The sequence below is a fragment of the Aspergillus costaricaensis genome, assembly GCF_003184835.1.
Source record: "Aspergillus costaricaensis CBS 115574 unplaced genomic scaffold BO79scaffold_11, whole genome shotgun sequence".
In the NCBI taxonomy this organism is placed as follows: Eukaryota; Fungi; Ascomycota; class Eurotiomycetes; order Eurotiales; family Aspergillaceae; genus Aspergillus; species Aspergillus costaricensis.
Genome location: NW_020291811.1, coordinates 779,012 through 799,812, shown reverse-complemented (window position 1 = coordinate 799,812; position 20,801 = coordinate 779,012). Strand labels below are relative to the sequence as shown.

The window sequence follows — 20,801 nt, the reverse complement described above, 5'->3', positions numbered from 1 at the left end:
GGAAAGGAGCAGAGGAGCAAAAAAAAAAAAAAAAATAAAACGGAACATCAAAATTCATCATCATCAGCAACAACCAAACCAGGCTGCTATTGGGATATCATCACCGAGCCTTTTCCCGCCCATTCCTCCCGGTCGACAGTCGTAGCTCGTTAGACATCGCCGTTGACCACCGTAGGGACTGCTATTTATAATGAAAAGACATTCACACTTTACGCCTGTGTCGCCGCCGCCTCTTCGGCAGAGATGAGCTTGGTAATCATACCAATGGCAACAGTTTGACCCTGGTTTTGTATATTAGCATTGTTATATGAATGGTATTTTGATAATGACTGCTTACCTGATCACGCAGAGTGAACCGACCCATCTGGTTGTAGTCCTCGAAGCGCTCGACACAAACGGCACCAGCAGTGCTCGTCACCTCGATACGAGCAATGATGGTCTGGCCCTTGGCAGCGAAAGGAGGGGGACGCTTGCTGCGACGTCCAGTGCCGGGCTCGCACTTGTGCAGCAGTGCCGCAACAGTAACTTCTTCGACAGCAGAGTGCACGTGCATCACGCAGTTGTAACCAGCCGTGAGAATGCTCTTCAGGTCAAGAATTCTGATCTTGGCCTCGAAAGTCTTGACACAGTTCACCAGACGCTTGGGAGAGCAGAGCACGAATCCGGGCAGGATATCTTCCTCTTCCACACCACGGAGACGAAGACGGACCTGGTCACCGCAGGTACCGGTGGAGATTTCGTCCTCAGTTTCACCATAGAGCGCAGCAATTTCGACCTTGGTGCGGTTGGGCATCATGATGCAGCTGCCGTTCTTCTTAAGCACACCAGACTCAATGCGACCCTCGACCATGGTACCCATGTCACGGTACTTGGCACTGATGGGCATCATGAAAGGTGCGTTGATCTTACGCTCGGGCACCTTCATGTCCGACAGGAACTCCAAAAGGGACGGGCCGCCATACCAGGGAGCAAGGTCCGTGGGGACGCGGTCCTTGATACCCGTGGTCCTCTGGGCAGAGATGGGCATGAAGAAGAGATCGCTCTTCTTGTAGCCGAGGTTCTCCAAGAACTTGCCCACCTTGACGGTACATTCGTCGAAACGAGCCTTGCTCCACTCAACGGTAGGGTCGTCCATCTTGTTGACAGCGACGATCAGGGTCTTCACACCGGTGTTTCGTGCAAGCAGGGCGTGCTCACGAGTCTGACCACCCTTTTCGAAACCGGTTTCGTATTCACCCTTACGCGCGGAAATAACGAGGACACCGACATCGGCCTGAGAAGCACCACCAATCATGTGGTGGACGTAAGACTTGTGACCGGGAGCATCCAAAATGGAGAAGTGTCTCGTGATGGTGCTGCCGTCGGCGGCCTTGACGGGAAGCTGGAAGTGAGCACGGCCAACCTCAACAGTCTTACCCTTGGCACGTTCCTCGTTGGTCAGATCCAGGGCCCAAGAGAGGTACCAGGTCTCACGACCAGCCTCCTTGGCGTCCCTCTTGTACTTCTCCAAGGTACGCTCGTCCACCATACCGGTCACGTAAAGGATGGATCCACCCAGGGTAGACTTTCCGGCATCGACGTGACCGATGAAGACAATGTTGACGTGCTCCTTCTTCTCACCATAGATTTCCTTCAGAGTAGCCTCATCGACATCGGCTTGTTGCTCCATGGCGACAGCGTCGGCGTTACGAGCAGCCTTGGCAGCCTCGCCGCGAGCAGGACTGGATCTTCCAGGGCTAGAGCGACCCGAGGGGGTAGGGGACGACTTGCCGCTGGCGGCAGCCTTCGCATCGGCCTTCTTCTCAGTCTTCTCGATAGCCTTGGAAGCCGTCACCTTAGCGGCCGCCTCAACAGCGGCAGCACCCTTGGTATCTCCAGGAGTAGCGGCACCGGAGGTCGAAGAAGGCGTGCTCGAGGTGGGGGCGGGGGAGGGGGTGCCGATGGAAAGAACCTTGGTCTTGGGAGCGGCGGGGGAGTTGCTGGCACCGCCAATAGACAGGACCTTAGCCTTGGGGGGAGCAGCGTTGTTGGATGCGGCGGGCTTCGGGGCGGGTTGAGCGGGCTGGGCGGCAGCGGGGGCGGCAGCAGCTTGACGGGGCTGCTGCTGCTGCTGGTAACCACCGTATTGCTGGTTGTAGACCTGGTTGTTGTTAAAGCCACCAGGTTGTTGAGCGTAGGCGCCGTATTGAGCATAGGCCTGCTGTTGCTGGTCATAAGGGTATCCACCGTAGGCCTGCTGGCCGTACTGGCCATACTGCGGGTAACCGCCACCGTAGGGCTGGTAGGTCTGTCCAGGAACGAAGGAAGCAGCACCGGGGGTGAAAGTGGCAGCACCAGGGTGGAAAGAAGGAGCCTGGGGCTGAGGGCGACCTTGTGCGTTGGGGTTCAAACGAACGCCCTCAGTCTGTCTGGAGAGCTCATCCTCCCAGGAATCGGGGGTCTGGTCGGCCATGGTGTATGTGGGGAAGACGCTAAGAGAACGACAACAAGACAAACACCAAGCAAAGTCCCCGGTATATAAAAAAGGGACTGGTCTAAAAGAAGAAGAATAAGAAGGTGGGGGGGGAGGAGGAAGAAGAAGAAGAGGAGAGCGAACAATGAAAAGGCAGAGAGCAACGCAGCGACAAGTGAGGGGCGTTTTTCTTTGCGGAGGCTCTCATTTTCTCTTGTCCGCCTTTGAGTTGATTTTGCACACCGCTGACTCAGCTGCGCCTCCCCGCCCCCGCGGCTGTGGCGTCTGGCGCGTCAAGGAACCAGCACGTGTTGTGTTTTGCATTGTTTGTCTCGTACTGTTTCTCCGCTGCGAAGAATGACTCCAATAATGACCTCGCGGGTCTGAAACGGGTCGTGTGTGAGAGAGAAAAGTGTGGAAGGTCTGCTTAATTACGCCCTTTTTTATCTATATGTTGGGAACCCCGTTGCTGGTGGCAGCCACAGTGGGTGGCCCGTTATCGATAAGCTCTGCAAACCGCCTCAGGGGCGCTACAGATCACTACTATTACTAGATCCCACCAGCAGACAACATTCCCTATTCTGCTGGGTACACTCCCCTCCGGCAAATTCATCCTGAAAAGATAGTGGGGGAAGCCTGACTTCGAGCAAAATGGATGCTTTTCTTACGAGGGTGTGTTCGTGCTTATAGCCCCATTCTTAATGTCCTGAGTCTAATCGTGCATTAGCTCACGCAGCAGGCGATGAACTATGCCATTCGGTAAGGATCAGCTCCTCTATATTACCTGCTTTATCTGTTACAGCATTTGCTAATTCTGTTATTAGCTCAGGCATAGCTATCACTGCCAAATATGCCATCAGTCAATCGTCTCGCTTACTCAAAGTAAGTCAAGATTGGCCTGCTTCTACGGAATTTCGCAGAAGATCATAGCTGACCATATGCGCTTCAATCCTTCAGAACGTTGACGATGGTGAAGAGAGGGAAGAGCTACTCACGCTCCAGCACCGTCTGGAAAGCAAGATACAGGTTATTTCACCTGCCATTGATATGATTGAACTCATGTAAGTGAAGTCGGTTATAGAGTGACCCCACAATGTCTGAAATCTAACAGCTTCTAGTGCTGCAAGAGGCAACACGTCACTAGAGTCAGCTGTGTTTCTCACAAAATCTCTTCGCTGGGATATCCAGTCCCTCGGACAGCGGCTAGCAAAGACTGCTGCATCGGAAGAACTGTACCTCAGAGGAGCAAATCCCAAAAGAGACCGTTCCCAGCACAAGGCAGAAATCAAGCTTATCATCAAAGATATCAAAAGACTTCTTGTTCGTATCGAGGATGCAGTACCGCTGATGAATTTGGCTATCACGACGTCGGGTGCTAAGCTATCAACAAACCTGCCATCGAGTGTGTCTCCATCCCGACTGCTGCAGGCAAGCACCTTCCTGACTGCTGGCGATACGCAATACTCTATGTACCCGTCTCAAGCGGTCCAAATTGGCCCTACATTCACTCTGTCTATGTACATGCTCTTTTCCAGTCACCTTCGGCCGCATGATGAAGAAGGTATCCGCGAAGCAACCTGGAAGGAAGTTATGCACAAGGCGCGTTTGAAGCTCCGCAGGGTGCCTATGGACCTAGCTGCAGTGCCCCAGTCCGAGACACCACATTTCAAACTTCCTGCCGAGGCAAGGATGGACGAATTTGCCTACCAGGTGTTGATTATCGAAGATTTGGATGATGGCAGAGTCCATTCATTTGACGAAAGTGAACCGCAACCTCACAGCTACGAAGGTGTCAGCACCGCAGGACTACGCGAAATTCTTCCAATCCACGAGATTTCCAAGATCTTCTATGCAGACACCGGCAAGATCTTAAACATAAACACCGAGGGAGAGACCAACAACCCCGTTCTCCTCCTGAAGAGAGACATCAATGCCATCCCACCCCGCCGCATGGTCGAACGGGACGAAACATTGTCCGGCTACGCCCCCGAGGATCCCCAAGAGGACGACGAGGAGGAAATCGACGAGATTCAAGCGCAGCTAGACGCCCAACTCAACGAGGCAAACGCCAACCCCGGACTACCTAGTTTCCATAAAAGCTCCATCCCCGAGGAATGGCGACTCCCCAAAGACCTCGACCCCGAATGGATTGCATTCGAAGTTTACAACGAAGAAGAATCATCCGACTCCGAATCCGAAGCAGAAGAGGACCGCACCTCACCATCCAGAGCAGGATCCATCGACCCCGAAAGGATGGCGAAGCTTTCTCTCCACGACAACACAGCCACGCCATCTCGCCGCAGCACCCCTTCTTCAACGCAGCGCATATCCACAGCCACCGTCTCAAACCCCCATTTTAACAACATCCGCACATCTCTATCCCTCCTGGAGACCCTCCTCCGCCTCACCTCCCTCCAACAATTCCAGCAACAATCCCACCTATCCATCAGCGACGAGCTTCTCAACTTCTTCCTCGAGGAATCCTCAACCACCGGCGCCGGAGGCGACGAGCAACACCGCCAACGGCTCCGCGCTGACGCAAGACGCAGAGTCGGCTGGGATCCGTATGACGAGAGCCCCGTCAAACGAAGAGGCGAGGACTATCAATACGCATGGACTTCAGAGGGTACTCCTCTCCGATTCTCGCGCGAGACAAGCGAAATGCCCTACTCGCCTGGTGATAGTAGAACCAGAGGATTCCATCTACGGTCCCGAGAGAACACTCCCGAGACACCGCTACGGTGCGGACGCTCCGCTTCCGTACAGTCATCGGATCCGAAGTCCCGTGGAGCTCGGCGCGGAGGACCGTCGTCGGCTGTTCTTGCGAGTGAGAGGTCGAGGGGAGGATCTCCTCTTTCTAGGAAGTCCACGCCGGGTCCTGTCGTGGAAGGGGTTAATGCTGATGCTGATGGCCCGTCGGAAGGATAGGTGCGTTTAATCACATTATCGATATGAATATCAATATCAAGATCAAGCAAATGACGAAAGTTACGACTACGATACCGATGCGATAAAAAGGGTTTATACATGGGAACATTATGAATACTCTTTGTGAATAGACTTGCATATCAATAGATTACACGTTCTGAAATCTAGTCCCAAAACAGGAATATCTTTCAGGAACGCTTGCACCATATACCAATAGAGAAAAAGGGGGAGGTCGGCGTATTTGGCACTGTCAGGGAAGAAAATAACAAGAAAGCCAAGGTAACACGCAACTGCTAATACCAAGAACGTATCGCGTAGGGGGGATGGAAAAGGCGGAACGAACGACGATACTAGAAAAGAAGAAAGGAACAGAGTGGCAATCCTAACGCCTGAAGATATCAAACAAACGACACCGCAACTCCTCGCACCGCGATCAACTCATATGTAAGGGAAACAGGGAATCCTTTCTCTCTTTCGGACCAGCCAGTGGTCAGTCAATAATTTAGAGAATCTCTAGCAACTATACGACGCAGTCAAAATTTGTGCTTATTAACTCCAAGCAATCATCCCATCATTTACTCCCAGTCGTCATCGCTTTCCTCATCCTTGGCCTTCTCCTTGGGGCTGGCAGGAGTGCGGCTGGTCGCACCGCTGACAAGGTCGTAGCTGGATTCGCTGTCGGGCTGGGACTGTTGGTCGTTGGACCGGCGGGGTTCCGTGGGCTTTAGGGTATCCTTCTCGGTAGCAGTGGCAGTAGGGGTGGCAGTGGTAGCCTTGGCGGTTGCGGTAGATTGCTGGACTTGAGGCGTAGAGGGAGAGTCGGTGTCGTCATCGGAATCATCGTCCCACTTGACTTCTTCCTCGTCGACGTTGACATCTATAAGGCAAGTTAGAGATAAGAGCCATGGTATATATACGGTAGAGGGGAGATGAGGAAAAAGAGAAAAGCATACCCTTGAGAAGCTCCTTCCGCTTCTGCTCCTCGGTCTCAATAACCAAACGCAAGAAGTAGTAACGACACCAGAAGACCGCGTATTCCACCTTCTCCGGGACAAGCTTCTCCATAGCGGAGCGCAGCTCCGGATACTTCTCCAAGTCGGCGGCAATAGCATCCGTCTTATTGTCCACGTTGAAAGACTGCTTGAAAGTAGGCCACTCCTCACTCACAGGATCTTTCGAGAAACTCTCCAAGTTCGAATGAATGACATGAAGCTGCGCCTCGAACCGCGTAGCATGAATAACCCGCTTCCCATCTGCATCCTTACTCTCAAATAGAAGCTTGTCCGACGACGAGTCCGTAGACGGCGGCACAATGCTGACCGCATCCTTCAACTTCTGTCCGATGTTCATCCCAAAGCGCAGGATAGCTTCGTCGGCTGCTTCCTCAGCCTTCTCGATCTCTTTGAGTCGGCGGGCGGCCTCGGCCTTGAACCGCGAGAGGAACCCCTCATTATTGTTATCCGAGCTGGCAGAAGGTCCAGCCTTCTCCTTATCTCCGGTCTCATTCTTAGGCGTAGATGACGATGTATCCGTCTCCTGCTCAGTTGTAGTACTGGTGCCAGCGCCGATGATGTTATTGTTGAAAGCCGTGCTCAGGGACAACCCCCGCGTGCGCCCGACGATACTACTCTTCAGATCCGAGAACCCCTTGGCGGCTTCCTCGCTGGCGGCGGCGTATTCCTGGCGAGCGCCTTCGTAGTAGCTTTCGCCTTGTTTGCGGACATTGTCCCAGAGTCCACCGATGCGTGCACCCCAGGGGCTTGCGGAGAAAGCGCGGAAGGTTTCCTGCAGTTCGGCGTTAAGGTCGACGTTGGGGCGGTCTGAGTTGGTGGCGGGTGCATCGGAGGGGTTGTTATTGTTCTTGCTGTTGTTTTCTTTCTTGGCGGGGTCGTTGGAGGAGAAGATCTCCTCCTGGATGTGGTCGTAGGCTACATCCATGACTGCGGGAGAGTTGGACAGAATCAGAGAGGGATACTCAGATGAAGTTGGAGGGCATATCGTGGATTGGAATGAGGGATGCGGAGGGTGGTTCTGGTCAGTCAACTGGGCGGTTTCGTTCCCGGGGCTACGACGGCCCGACCGCCTACTCACTGACACCTCCCACGTGGTGAAGAACTACTACAACTAGGGACTTGAAACACTTGTGAGCGAGGGATATAATATACTATGATTGTTTGCTATATATGATCTAGTCTCATGGGGTATTTCGATGCCGTGTCTCATTAGTGTCGTGATATATCGGGCTGTCCCATCATGTAGAGTCTACGAGTCTGGTAAGCTGTAGGGTTCTCCAACGCTATCTTGGCTATCCATTAAGAAGGCCGGAAGTGGCACGCTTTCCATCACACTTGATGTGAGGATCTGGCTGCCAGTCAGAATTCCACGAGGACCGGAACTTTCCTCCTGATTCTTCTTGTGGAGTCGGTCTGCTGGCTGTGAAGACTCCACTTGTACCACGTCCCTTCGCGCAAGGGGCTCAGGGGGAATGAACTCCTTTGCTCGGATGCCGTTTCCTTGCCGCGCGATAGGTGAGGATTCCGGGACCATCTCCATTGGAGCCTTGGCGGCATTTTGTGCCTGGGTCTGGCTAACTGCTGGTATGCCAGGTTTGGACATTGCACGACTGTCCATTCTAGGAGATGACGGCAGGGGTGACATGGTCCGGAGGGTTTGCTGGTCATTTGAATCTTCTGGAAACAGCTCAGCCAATTTCTGGGAGCTTAACGTCGGGATTGTACCAAGGGGAAATTGGGTAGCTGGCTGCAGCCTTTGGTAATATATCGATGCTTCGGAGGTGGGGTTTGGTTCCGGAAGCGGGAGTTCTGTTTCAACGTCCAGTCCGGATGAATCCATGGGCGGAAGATCTTGGTCTTGCGAATCGTCTTTCGAGGGATCAAAGTCAAGGTCATCAGTTGCATCAGGGTCTCCTTCGACGGGCTCTGGGCTTTTGGGAGAAGCAGGAGCGTCGGGTAAATCGTCTTCAAGGTCGCCGTAGTCGCTCTCCGCATCTGTCTCGTATATTACCGTCCTCTGTGAAGGCATCGCTCCTTCTTTGGAGACTAGAAGCCCAGGACTGCTATGTAGACGAGCTGGTTTCGTGGGCGTCTCTGCTTGATCGGCCGATGTTTGATGAGGTGTACCTTCTCGACGGGAAATCGGCGAGTCTAGATTCTCGGATTCCGGCAATATATCGTTAGGAAATAGCAACATTGGCTCTGAATCTTGGTGAGGTTCTTCTTTGATACGATGCATCGCAGGTGATTCTTCCTTGATATGCCGATCGGGAATGCCGGCAGCTACATGCTTTGGGGGAGAATGAGTGGCGCCGTGGAACTGAGAAGATGTAATTATTGCAATACCAGGACTCTCGGGAGACTGGGACGAGGGTATCTCCTGTTTGAAGCGTTTCTTTGGTGTCACTGGAGCTTCGGTCGCTTCCCGATCATTCGTAGCTTCCGTTGTCAGCGTCGCACCTTCTTCATCCTTGATTTTCTGTGCCTCGCGCCCATTCGCTTTGAATTGACGATCATCCTGTTGTTGGTAACTCTCAGAATCCCGAGAGTGCATTTGCTGGCTAGCCTGACCATCGCTCTTTTTAGGAGTAATGTAAGTATAGTCCAATTTCACATCATCGTCCGGTTCGATCTTCAGATAACGTCGCACGTAGTCCATTTGAGTGAGGGTCTTATGTCCTTTCGCCTTTTCCTTGTCTTTCTTGCTGATATTACTGCCCTCGCCGCTTTTTCTGCGCTTCTGCTTGAAGTCGCCGCCACCTTGGGAGCTCCTCTTTTTCGGCTTGGGGACGGCATTCTTTGCACCTCGTTCGAACTTGACTCCACGAATGTCAGCCGGCTTCGGCTTCAAGTGCGATGGCGGTTGATAATCGGCGTCATTATCGGAATCATCATCAATTTGAATCACCTCAGGATCTGCCCGTCGCCTGCCGCGTGATTTGCTGTCGATGTAGTCGAGATCATCGTCATCGCCATCAGACCCCGTGTACTGGGACTTTGGCGTGACGAAGTCAATCTGCGTAAGTGTCGGCTGATCCGGCAGACCGGGGAAAGAGCTTCTCTTCCAGGATCTCGACGTCGATGCAGAGGACGCAGGGAGCTCTGTCCTGGCTAATGCTGCCTTGGCCGCGTTGGTCTCTGTCGCCGGACGTACTCTAGGAGGCTTGTCTGGTGTCTGAAATTGTCCCTGACTAGTCGTGGTGCCGGTTATACCCGTACTCTCACCTTGTCTCATCGCAACTCAGAATGGTCAGTGTCGTAGGTGAGTCTGCGGAGAGCCATAGGTGTTGCACGAGTCGATGGCCTCGGACGCAAGCTCGTGGCCGATTAGATCAATGCGGACCGCGTTAATGGATTGATTCCTCAGTCAGCCAATTCGCGTCACGCGTCAAGCCCGCCATCGCCTGGTCCGTGCGTTCAGGCAACAAGGCAACAACATGGCTGTTGCTCATACTCCGCCATATTACTTTCTGGTTTATACTTCGCACGCGGTTTCTGACGGATTTGAAATTTCCTTCTGTTGTCGTTCAACAGGACCCGAGAAGCCCTCTATTAATATCGAAAAGATACCAACCAGCTACCATGGCCTACCCGGCCTGTACCAGCCCTAAAGCCCATGATTTTGCTGCGCTACTAGCAGAGACTGCATAGCAACCAAATCTCAGCTAAACAGAGAGCCAGAACAATAGGGGAACGAACCAGCGGAAGAGCAGGAAAAGGAACCGTGAATGCAGCTTGGCCATTTGACACATAATGGCCGACTCTCATTGGCAGACCAGCCATCCATGCTTGTTCAACTTACCCATGCTACCGATTGAGTTCAGTATTGCGTCACTACAAGGACTCGGGGGTGCACCAACCCATCCACCTATCTAGAATGATGAACTCTTCCATTCTTACAAGCACTATCAGCGGTGGCAGGATAACCTCTACTAACCTCTACTCATCAAGAATCTCCAGTTGAATTCAACCCCATTCCCTCCTCCCAGAAAGCCCGCCGAAGAGCGCACGCCTCACACACTCCGCCACCACGAGCGCCAGATCACAGGAACCATGCTCACGAGATCCTTGAAACCCAAGGGACCTCTCCGCTGGACACGTCCAGGCCTGCCATACCGGCGGTGCATGGCCCATGTCTCGAACATCTCAGATCTCCCTACAGTGCGTTGCTCAGCCCCATGCCCAGTTCACCCCTATGCCAGGATACAACAGAACTAACCCCTCCCCTATAGGAGGATACCAAACCCTTCAGTGTCCCCATAGCAGACGACAGCTTCGAAACATACAACCTTGATCCACCTCCCTACAGCCTAGAAACCACCAAAGGCCAACTTAAACAACTCTACCATGACATGTCGCTAATAAGGTCTCTCTCTCATTCCCCCTCCCCTCCCTTCCAATAACAATCGTTCTGGACCCCCAAATTAACTTTCCCAGACGCCTGGAACTTGCAGCCGACAAGTTATACAAGGAACAGAAGGTCCGTGGCTTTTGCCACCTCTCCACAGGCCAAGAGGCCGTCGCGGTGGGGGTGGAACACGGCATCAGCCCCGAAGATAAGGTTATTACTGCGTACCGCGCCCACGGATTCACGTTGATGCGGGGTGGGAGTGTCAAATCTATCATTGGAGAGCTACTTGGTCGTCGAGACGGTATTTGTCATGGGAAGGGTGGTTCGGTGCATATGTTCACTAAGAATTTCTTTGGTGGGAATGGCATTGTGGGGTCGAATGTGCCCCTTGGGACGGGGATTGCGTTCGCGCAGCAGTATGATGATACTAAGAAGGTGACGGTGAATCTTTATGGGGATGGGGCTGCGAATCAGGGTCAGGTACATGAGGCGTATAACATGGCTAAGTTGTGGGAGTTGCCGGTTATTTTTGGTTGTGAGAGTGAGTTCGCATGATATTCTTTATCTTTATTGATTTTCATGGTTGTTCTTGTGTTGTGTTGGATCACCCCGGACCTCATTTTCTAATCTTGTGTGTTGTTGCAGACAATAAATACGGAATGGGCACATCCGTGGAGCGCGCTTCCGCCATGACCGAATACTACAAACGGGGATACTACATTCCAGGTCTCCGCATCAACGGAATGGACGTTCTGGCGGTGATAGCAGCAATGAAGTACGGCAAAGACTACGTGTTGGGCGGGAACGGACCTTTGCTGTATGAATTCCAAACATACCGGTATGCGGGACACTCGGTATCTGATCCGGGGACAGCGTACCGGACCAAAGACGAGGTGCAGGCCGAGCGGGCGCATGATCCCATCACGACTTATCGAGAAAAGTTGATTGAATGGGGCGTGTTCAGCGACGATGAGGCGAAGACGATGGATAAGGAGATCCGACGCAAAGTTGACCGTGAAGCTCAAGAAGCGGAGAAGATGGCAGAACCACCCTTAACTTCGGATGTATTGTTCGAGGATGTTTATGTTCGTGGGAGCGAGCCAGCCCAGCGGCGCGGGAGAACCGTTGATGAGACATACTACCTGGGCTGATAAGGTGAAGCCACCGAAACTCTAATCTCGAGGGAGTGTTGCGCTTTCATAGTAGTGAGCTCATAGGCATGTGCCTCGCATAACATAGTTCGGTATAGTTCTAGTCTAATTGAACGTCATCATGATTAGCAACGTCTCACATAGTAAATAAAGGGCATGCGGCACTTAGGGAGTTTGTAGCTAGTAGACCCTAACCAGACAACGACGCGTAATTGCTACAGCCAGGTATCGTAACAAGCATCGTCCAAATGGCTACCTTGAAGACTCCAGAGAACTGCACTGCAGACTTCTCTCTTATTCCAGTATGTTGTCACCTTGTGTTCTAGTTAGCTTAACGAAGGCAGAACATGGATCGGTCGATACCAAGCTCTAACACCCGTGGCTTAGATCGGCTCTCAAAGCGCATCTTTCTCGAAGCAGGTCGCGGATATCCAGCGTCTGATGCAGAACTCTGGTCTCAAGTTTCAGATGCACGCCACTGGAACTATTGTTGGTATGTTTCCGCTCATTCAAATCCCCTTGATGTTGGATCGAAATTCTCGTATATGGGCCCAAACTCTGCATGGAGCGCGATGTACGGCCTTCCATGTAGCGTTCTGATTCGGGGATCATATGCCATCCCACGTTTGCTACTGCAAAGCTAATATATTTGGCTTAAAGAGGGATCCTGGGATCAGGTATCCCAAATCATCGGGTACGCCCATACGCTGATCCACCAAGAAGGGATCGCTAGGATTCAGACGGATATTCGCATCACGACTAGGTGGGTTTGGTCCTTGGAGTTTTACCCACTTCCCTGACTGTTATCTCACACTAGTGTATAGGACCGACAAGGTGCAGCCTATGGAGGCCAATATAGCCTCTGTGCAGAGGGCTCTCGCGACTTGAGATGGCCGTGAGCCAACCGTTTGGGCGCTTATAGGAAGATGTGTGTCTTGTTGTGTTTTGTAAGCCTAAGTTTCGGTACAAGTCAGTAATCTAGGATGCCAAGTGAATGATGAACGTTGTTTACAGAAACTCCTCAAATCCACACCTGACTAGCACCATACTCAATTGTTGATATGTAGCCACCCCCGCTCCCCCAATTTGTTCTAGCGAGGAGATACTTAAAGGTATGTAATGAACTGGACGACTCTGTCCCAGAAACCTTGTATGTATCCTAGGATCCCTGTTATGGTCCGAGAGCCCAACTGATCATAGACCAGGATGCCGCTCCTGTGGGATCGACGGAGGAGGAAAGTGAACGAGACGCAAGAGGGGGGAGGCTAATTAACCTGTGACAGCGTCTCCTGCTGTGTGTCCTTGCCCATCACCGTTTTGGCCCACTGCACTACAGTGAGAGGTGCATCTCATCGTCGTGCTCCGGTGAGAACGATCAAGTTCGGGCGTGCGTATTAAGATGCAGACCGCGTATTAGCGGCATTCGCTAGATCTATTTTAGAGCGTACCGGCCACAGGCAGGTGTCCTATCATCGCGATGATGGCGGGGTAAATTGAGTCTGGATTCATTCACATGGTCGAAGTGAGCCTTTTTCTTGCGTTAGTATCATCTAACCCGAGGTTCCCCGAACATCAGAGCAAGATTCCTGCGGTAATCGGCAGGAAAACCAAATGCAACTAGCTGGGAGCTCCTGCATCCCGGTGGATACGGGAGGAGGGGAATTTGTTGCCTGGCAAAGTGGGAGGCATGCAGCCACGCATATCGACTTCACAAGATGGGTGTTGTTGGTCAGCCACAACTCTCTGGGAGGCGTTGAGAACAGAGAGGATGAAAGAGGGCCCAGCCACGATAGATCTTGGGGAAGGGACAGACAGATCTCGTTGGCAGAGAGAGATGAATAGATAGCCGTCCCAGGGCCATGGACGAAGAAAGCCAGGGATAAGGCACGGTTGCCAGGACGGGGCTTAGCCTGGACGAGCGCATCAAATGAAGGATGAGTTTGGGGGTGGAGAAGTTCATCTGGCGGATCCTTCCATGGCTGGAAAAGAGGTGGAAATTGGGAATTGGGGATTGGGAATTGGGGATTGGGAAAATGGGGACAAATACATGACTTGCTGGCCAGTCATGCCTCTTGCCTGTTCGGGACTCGCTGCGATTCGACGCCTGGGCGACGCTGGAGTTCAATCTGTTGCTTACTTAGTGCCGTCTCTCGTCCTCCAACCAGTCCACCCAGAATAATGGAGCCACCCATTGCCCTGATGCTACTATCCCCATGAGGAGGTGTACTTTGTATATATGCAGAATAGAGGAAGGTTGGTGGTATTGAGCCCAAGGACTCGGAGATCCAAGGCTGAAAAAAATAGTATTGTATTATAGAAATGAAGCATGGTGAGAGTTTTGAGCTGGCCCTTTTCGACTGTACGTAGGAGACCAAAACAAAAGTACGCAGCAGGAAGAATTTACCATGATGACAGAACGCTGTCAAGAAGGAAGGATTTTACCATCCAGATAGAGACTTCTCTTACACTGGTCTTCATATGCCTGGGGGAGGCAAGATCTGCAGCGTAAGCGTTCAATTTCTTAAAGATGTCCGGGCATGAATGGCTGCTGGGGATAGTAATCCCGGACGCCCGAAACCAAACTCTCCGGTCCAAAAAGGTCTCTCCTTCCCCCCTCCCCCCCAAAGTCTTAACCTTTGGCCTCTGCAACGATGACACGACCACGGCCTTGGGTCCTGTCTGTCATGCGCGAGACAGCTGGCTAATGCACCCGATCATGTCCCAAGAAAAGCAATCTGAATCCTGGACGCTAAAAAGCAAGCTGATGATTCGTTCATCGTTTGGTATTGACGGCCCATAGTGCTAGTAGATACTACTATTCAGGGAGCATGGCACGAGCTGAGCTGGCCCGAAACAGATCGTCCGCCAGGCCAGCACACCATCCCATCCCCTCTTACCGTCCACAAGGACTCGAGATGAAGGAATTCCACTAAGTTGGCTCTTACTATCCCAGCCTATACTTGCCAGGATCCATCATGCAAGCTATCTGCAATGTAACATCATTGCTTTTTGCTTTAGGCAAAGGCACATGCAGTCAACTAAAACCAAATCTCCACAGCGGTGTGTTAGCATCGTCATGCAGCTTGTACCTAGGACATGCCTTGCCGGTCTTGGACCGCAGTACTACGGAGTATTCGGGACTGTAAAACGTAGTGAAGATCTCCGCTAATGCGTGCAGAGACCTGATTCGAGGACGGCAGGAATCTCTTTAACGCTGCAGTGATAGGAAAGGAGGGCCTTTCCATGGAACCTGGTTGGTTAGTTCATTAATGCACCCAGCACGAAACGGTATCTGTGATGCTCATCAATAGAGAGGGTAGGGATGCTCCATCCCAGGCTCATTTTTTGACTGGGTACGGGGCAGAAAATGTCCGGCCTGCTTTGAGATCCGGAGACTAAAACAAGAGACCAAGGCGTTATCTTCTGCATGGTCGCCTTGGTGAGTCCCAGATCCAGTACGCTGGGAGCGCCGTGACATGGTTACAACCACTTATTGCCAGGCATGCAAGTAATTCCCAGCTTAGCGCGGGAATGTCGCCTCCTCGGAAACATGGTATAGCCTAGAAGAAAGCAGCAGAATACCCTTTTGGTTAAAGAGCGAGACAGTTACGGAGGCGTTGAATGAACAATGACCCGACTGTAGCTGGGTGAAACGGAGGATCTGGTGGGAACGGGGGAGTATAATTGGGTATACATGAAGGGAAAGTATCCGCATGCGGAAGTCCGCCCTGTCGACGCCTTGTGGCGGGTGAGAGCGTCCTTGAGGGTGTCGAGGACATCAGAAACCAGTAATTATGGGGATCTAGTCTAGGAAGCTCGCAGGACTTGGCATGTCGTTCTCTTCCTCGTTCTTACCTGGCGCAGACGAGTCTTCCCCTATCAGAGCCAAGAATGCGTAAACCATGCCCACCCGAGCTACGGGGCATGCGCGCCGCAGCCCCGTTTGGGATCCCTTTTGTCTCGCGTCACTTGGGAGCTCATTGCAAAGCACACCGCGATCCTGACACTGTCGCACTCTGTGATCCTGTTGTACCTGTTGTACCTACATAGACCGTTGCTGTTGCTAAGCTTTGTTCTGGGTAACAACCCACAATAACATTTTGGATTTGTCGTCGTCATGCCATTTGAAAAATTCCTTGACTGAAGTATCATCACCACCATTTTGGGGTCCCCACCGCCGTCCATACACCGCTACAAAGACAGTAGCAGTAATGTAGGATGGATACGTGATAGTCCACTAAACTGTTACAGCAGTAATTCCATAGTCTGAAAGTTAGAGGTGCCGTAGACCTTCAGACATTTGCACCGGTCAATAATGTGAAAGACCACAAGTAAGCCGAGATCTCACCCAGTGGAATCTAGTAGTAGGACGCATGCTAGCTACTAGTTGGGAGGAATTGGGGAAGGTCGTTCCAGACTAGCTGCTATCTTGAATTTATTTTCGGCACCGGCTCGGTTGTCAAGGTCATTTGAAGGATGGAAGGAGGGTCGGCTGCAAGGGCTAAACAAGGCCAGCGACCACGGAGACAGAGCTACTAGCTGGCAGTAGTACTCAAGAAGAGCCGGACAACGCCGGGTCTTGAGCCAGAGCAATCACGGTGATAGCAATTACTTACTTAGGTAGCAGATCTGACTTGGCTTGGTAAGAGAAGGGAGCCACTCCAGTGACAGGGATCGAAAAAGCCGTTGGAGTGATCAGTCTGATAGTCCACCATGGTGATTGACGGACAATCTCAGCATGCAGTAGCCCAGCCGTCACTATTCTCCTCTGAGAATTAGTGAGTGGCACTTGCTAGGCTCTTACGTCCTCTAGTGTATGGAAGTGAGACGGCCTGGTCCTGCCACTCCAGGAGATGGGGCTTTTTTTTCTTTTTCTTTTTTCATTTAGCAAAGTCCGCGCCTCCGCTAAAAAGCTCGACCCCCAAATGATCGGAGCAGGCTTAGTCTCACTTGGAGTCCTTCCTTTTCTTCGATGGTGGCCCCCCCTCTTGCCTCCCTTCCACCCCGCTAGGCTAAACCTCTAGGTATCTCTTTTGGACGGCCTCCATCGGCCTCTCCGATAGTCTTCCGTTTCGCTCGGCTCCATCATCCATTCCACTGAAATCCCTGTAATGGGTCAACAGGGTTCTTTACCTAATGTATAATATACGAGGTATAACATTGAATAGCGCTATTCCGAAAAACTGGGACAAATCACCCAATCTCCGAGCAGCAGGGACTCAAGATGACTCGCTATCCTTTCCTGCGGGTGGGACATGCAAACCCAGACTAGCGAATGATTACTGGGGACACTTGTCTCCTGTTTGCTCGTATCAATGGGAATATGCATCATGCAGCGCGGGATCTGAAGAAAACAGATCCCTATGTGCAAGAAAATTAAAAAGGACACATCACTGCTGAGCTCAAGATTTTCCCAGCATTACGCTTCTCAGACCAGGGAAAGCGAGAGGCCATCGTGAGTGTGATGGTATGATGGGCTTCAACGACATCATTCAAGAAAAACCTAAATAAATTAAACATGGCATCGCACGATAAGTTCGGCACTGTAAACCCTGCTCCATGTATACACGACCGCAAAGCTGATATTGGCGATGGAGGGACATTCCTATGCTGGCTTCGTTTGACGTGAACTGATTATTCGACGGGGAGGAAAGCGAAGTATTACCCTGACACCAGCGGTATTGTAAGAACAGGGCGATCATCTCATGTATGACCCGGCAAAAAATCCATCAAGGTACCAGTCAGGCACTTCTCTTGCAATAGCGACTGGGTGGAGAGGTGCGTGATGGCTTGGACTTCTAAAATTTGGCCGGCAATTGATGAGAAGAGCATTGTTTATGGTCATTTCTAAGATCCCGACGGAAGGCCAGCTCTTGATACCATACACGTATCATTTCCTACCCAGATTACCCGGGAGGCAAGTCATCTAAGTAGTCCTTCCGTATCCGTAAGATTGCCCAGATGAGTGTGAGCGCTGAACAGAGACTTTACAATTCATCGAATGCCAGGCACGAAGTTGGTATTTCACTTCCTTTCCTACAACACCAAGTCTATGCCAATCTCGGATGGCGGAGAGGATCAAATTTCAACTTTCATCATACATATTCCAGCTTGAGCTGAGGTACCTGAAGTTATCGCAGGAATGATGGAAACGTTCAACTGCGCCGAGTCTTGATCGACTAGTACCTTCAAGTATGGCATGCAGGTAAACTTGAATGATGGGAATCCTTTCCGACACCGAAGTGGGCGGAATCAGTCCAACTGCAGACAATGCACTCTCTTGGAAGGGACTACCATGCTAAGCTACCGATAGACTAGTATGTTCTCGGGATTGTTAGGACCATTTGGCATTTGCCCAATATATTTCGATTATTACCTTCGTCAGGCTAGTAGCTAAGCAGGAATCTCGCGACCAACAATGCTTCTGCGGGGCGACGATCCAGTCAGAGTCAAACCCGTGCAAGCGACCAATTTCAAATTAACAATGAGACATCTGCGACTGTCGTACGATGTTGAGGAGGGGTATTCATCCCTCCTTTGGGTACGAAAGCCGGGAATGAGTTGGGATGGAAAGTGGTGACTGCAGTCCAAGCTTAGTTTGCATCATCGTTCATACTTGTCGGTGGTTGAAGAACCGGTTTCCCTATGCGGAGTGACCATGTGACAACAATTGTTCGGGTGAGTTGCTTGATTATGCTACTATGTGGTCAGGCCTGGAGCTACTAACTAATTGGAGATTTTGCTTGCTGTAACTACACCAAACATCTACAATATACAGTACAGTACACACACCTGCCAATATTCCCAAAGAAGGGACATTTGACTCAACAAGAAACTTTCACCCTTCAGAGACGGGAGCTTCCCGGCATCGCTGGAAGTGGAGTGTGGGCCTCATGAATTTGGAATCAAACCAAGGGGAGCAACCAGAAGCTGTCGAGGTCGAGTGGGACAAAAGTGGAGGGGAAATTCCGCCGACGAAAAGGTGGGTCAAAAGTATCCCGACAGACTGGATACTGCGGTACCTCCGTCTGCTCTTGATTGATTATCGCTTCTCTTTTTCTTCCCTTTTTTCCCTTTTTCTATTTTTTCCCTTTTCGTTATTTCTCATCCCAGAGCCACAGAGCTGGTGGGATGAACTGAAATCCATGGCCGAAAAAGGCCGGGAAAATGCTGAGACATGCATCCTTAACTGGCTGTCTGCCAGTTAGTCTATTTAACTCCTAGAGTCAAAGATAAATTACGCAGGCTTATCTTACTGTGTACTAGGATCATGCAAATGCATGCGCCGCAACACCCGTCTAAATTCAGCCCAGTCGGATATTGGGGTCGTAGTCCATGGATGCGACTTTCCGGCGGTGCGGCACCAACAACCATTGGATCCCAATTTCGGTTGAAGATCACCCAATCTGCTTCCCCTCTTGGATGATGTATCACTGTTCCATCCCGGAGGTACCGTGGAAGTCTTACTCTTGCACCTTGTTGCACGGAAATCATGCAATTCCCCTTCATCTTCGTCTTCTTCACTGGGGAAGAAAGGCAGCAGCTACAGCAATCTGTGAGACATGTCAGGATTCCAAATGCTTTTCTCGAAGAAAATGTCCGGACCATTCGGGCCGCCACCCTGGATATGCCGACCAACATTAAGTTATTAACCGACCTTTACCATCTCGACCATCTGGGCCCCTGATTAGCGAGCGTCTTTTAGTCCGATATGCACAGGACTATCAATTTAGTAATAGTGTTTCGCCCCCCGTCGCTGGCTGCTCCCGGCAGCCTGGGACGCCCGTGCTTTTTTCCTTACCCTTTTCCTTTTTTCTCCCTTTATTCCTGTCGCTATGGATTCTGATTAGTCCGGCAGCTACCCAGTAACCTGGCACCAATACCCAGCGGGAGGGGCCATTATAAAAAGCAGAAAAAGGAAGAAATAAGACGGGCCGGAGGGAAAAAAATTAGGCAGATCTTAATGACCTACTGCTGAATGCGTTGTCAATCTCCCCCGGCCTGGCCGCAATAATTGAACGCTAGTGTATGTCTTCCCCTCATACTGAGAAAAAAAAGAGGCTACCTAATTTGAAACCACGGTCAACTCCGACCTGAAGGAATGGGAGACGATCCTCAAGTCGCTTCAGGTTCAGGTGATCATGGAACCCCTGCCGGGAACCCAAAGGATCGGAGGGCCATTCGTCTGCGGTAGTACCCGTTGTTTCCGAGCGGAAGCTGTAGAAGAAGAGAGAACTTTCCGAAGGGGGTCAAAATGAATTTGATTAGCTTTGTGTTGGAGACAAGAAAAGTTAATTGAGGGGGGGCTTTTTCTCGGTGACGCTCGGCAGGAAGAATGGCCACCACTAGCATGACCTACTTGCGTCTTCCTGCGTCCACCGTACTTCGTATCGGAAGGCAACAATGCAGAGACAAACGGGAAATTAAGCACCTACATACATGGACTACATGCAGCAAGCAACATGCGGGAAGCCCAGCTTTGCGGACATTGGGCCAGCCAGTTAGGTAGGTGTGGACGAGGTAGGTATAGTGTCCAAGTGTTCCCAAGTAAGTCAAAAAAGATTAGGATCAGACATTGGATGGGCTTGGGATTCCCACCACCCGAACAGAACCACCCACTCGGTTCACACGAGTAGTAGTTTGGGTGCAAAGTTGGAGTATTCCACCTCTCTTAGTCTATTAATTTTGATTGTTTTCCCCCCTTCGCGCCCGTGGGTACCCCCCGATCCCCTAGTACCCAGTACCTTATAGCGAGTATTTATTACTATACAGTAGAAACCGCCGCCTAAGGACCGAAAAGTCTTACTGCAAGTAGATAGGGATAGTGTACTACCCTAACTGGGCTGGCCAGCTACTGTGGCCTACCAATCTTTATTTTTGATTTTGCATTTCATTTTTAATTAGTT

General features: G+C 51.3%; 8 protein-coding genes across 8 annotated transcripts; 4 read left to right on the top strand and 4 right to left on the bottom strand.

Annotated features, from left to right (window-relative positions):
* Nucleotides 1-5: 5 nt before the first annotated feature.
* BO79DRAFT_244658 (translation termination factor GTPase eRF3) lies at nt 6-2,633 on the bottom strand. The gene is made up of 2 exons (XM_025685400.1): nt 338-2,633; nt 6-281 (listed from the first exon to the last, which is right to left on the bottom strand). Exons 1-2 carry the CDS (start codon nt 2,450-2,452, stop codon nt 210-212), a joined length of 2,187 nt encoding a protein of 728 aa, XP_025541173.1. The 5' UTR covers nt 2,453-2,633; the 3' UTR covers nt 6-209.
* A 470-nt stretch (nt 2,634-3,103) lies between these two features.
* Nucleotides 3,104-5,380, top strand: BO79DRAFT_236945 (RanGTP-binding protein; the record flags this gene model as incomplete). Its single annotated transcript, XM_025684639.1, has 5 exons — nt 3,104-3,124; nt 3,180-3,211; nt 3,277-3,334; nt 3,410-3,513; nt 3,571-5,380. 5 exons carry the CDS (start codon nt 3,104-3,106, stop codon nt 5,378-5,380), a joined length of 2,025 nt encoding a protein of 674 aa, XP_025541172.1.
* A 132-nt stretch (nt 5,381-5,512) lies between these two features.
* BO79DRAFT_286731 (BSD domain-containing protein) lies at nt 5,513-7,376 on the bottom strand. Its single transcript, XM_025688499.1, has 2 exons — nt 6,334-7,376; nt 5,513-6,257 (listed from the first exon to the last, which is right to left on the bottom strand). The coding sequence occupies exons 1-2, from the start codon at nt 7,316-7,318 to the stop codon at nt 5,956-5,958; spliced, it is 1,287 nt and encodes a 428-aa protein (XP_025541171.1). The 5' UTR covers nt 7,319-7,376; the 3' UTR covers nt 5,513-5,955.
* Nucleotides 7,377-7,619: 243 nt separating this feature from the next.
* On the bottom strand, nt 7,620-9,694 carry BO79DRAFT_171079 (uncharacterized protein). Its single transcript, XM_025679558.1, has one exon. The coding sequence runs from the start codon at nt 9,626-9,628 to the stop codon at nt 7,643-7,645; it is 1,986 nt and encodes a 661-aa protein (XP_025541170.1). The 5' UTR covers nt 9,629-9,694; the 3' UTR covers nt 7,620-7,642.
* A 752-nt stretch (nt 9,695-10,446) lies between these two features.
* BO79DRAFT_236942 (putative pyruvate dehydrogenase E1 component alpha subunit) lies at nt 10,447-11,895 on the top strand (the record flags this gene model as incomplete). The annotated part of the gene is made up of 4 exons (XM_025684638.1): nt 10,447-10,554; nt 10,626-10,759; nt 10,831-11,285; nt 11,390-11,895. 4 exons carry the CDS (start codon nt 10,447-10,449, stop codon nt 11,893-11,895), a joined length of 1,203 nt encoding a protein of 400 aa, XP_025541169.1.
* Nucleotides 11,896-12,143: 248 nt separating this feature from the next.
* On the top strand, nt 12,144-12,783 carry BO79DRAFT_216492 (thiamine-binding protein; the record flags this gene model as incomplete). The annotated part of the gene is made up of 4 exons (XM_025683322.1): nt 12,144-12,197; nt 12,283-12,388; nt 12,556-12,658; nt 12,720-12,783. 4 exons carry the CDS (start codon nt 12,144-12,146, stop codon nt 12,781-12,783), a joined length of 327 nt encoding a protein of 108 aa, XP_025541168.1.
* Nucleotides 12,784-14,723: 1,940 nt separating this feature from the next.
* Nucleotides 14,724-15,590, top strand: BO79DRAFT_263077 (uncharacterized protein). Its single transcript, XM_025686631.1, has 3 exons — nt 14,724-14,928; nt 15,049-15,156; nt 15,301-15,590. Exons 2-3 carry the CDS (start codon nt 15,139-15,141, stop codon nt 15,457-15,459), a joined length of 177 nt encoding a protein of 58 aa, XP_025541167.1. The 5' UTR covers nt 14,724-14,928; nt 15,049-15,138; the 3' UTR covers nt 15,460-15,590.
* Nucleotides 15,591-15,697: 107 nt separating this feature from the next.
* BO79DRAFT_227248 (uncharacterized protein) lies at nt 15,698-17,349 on the bottom strand (the record flags this gene model as incomplete). The annotated part of the gene is made up of 9 exons (XM_025683867.1): nt 15,698-15,901; nt 16,037-16,132; nt 16,194-16,253; nt 16,424-16,427; nt 16,512-16,663; nt 16,700-16,727; nt 16,935-17,001; nt 17,080-17,239; nt 17,290-17,349. 9 exons carry the CDS (start codon nt 17,347-17,349, stop codon nt 15,698-15,700), a joined length of 831 nt encoding a protein of 276 aa, XP_025541166.1.
* Nucleotides 17,350-20,801: the final 3,452 nt, after the last annotated feature.

Bases quoted from the DNA above. Each gene is read 5' to 3' on its own strand.
- BO79DRAFT_171079 (XM_025679558.1), bottom strand. From the start codon at position 9,628: ATGAGACAAGGTGAGAGTACGGGTATAACCGGCACCACGACTAGTCAG.
- BO79DRAFT_286731 (XM_025688499.1), bottom strand. From the start codon at position 7,318: ATGGATGTAGCCTACGACCACATCCAGGAGGAGATCTTCTCCTCCAAC. The intron at 6,258-6,333 runs GTATGCTTTTCT...CTTGCCTTATAG, and splicing joins GCGGAAGGAGCTTCTCAAGG to ATGTCAACGTCGACGAGGAA.
- BO79DRAFT_244658 (XM_025685400.1), bottom strand. From the start codon at position 2,452: ATGGCCGACCAGACCCCCGATTCCTGGGAGGATGAGCTCTCCAGACAG. The intron at 282-337 runs GTAAGCAGTCAT...ATACAAAACCAG, and splicing joins GGTTCACTCTGCGTGATCAG to GGTCAAACTGTTGCCATTGG.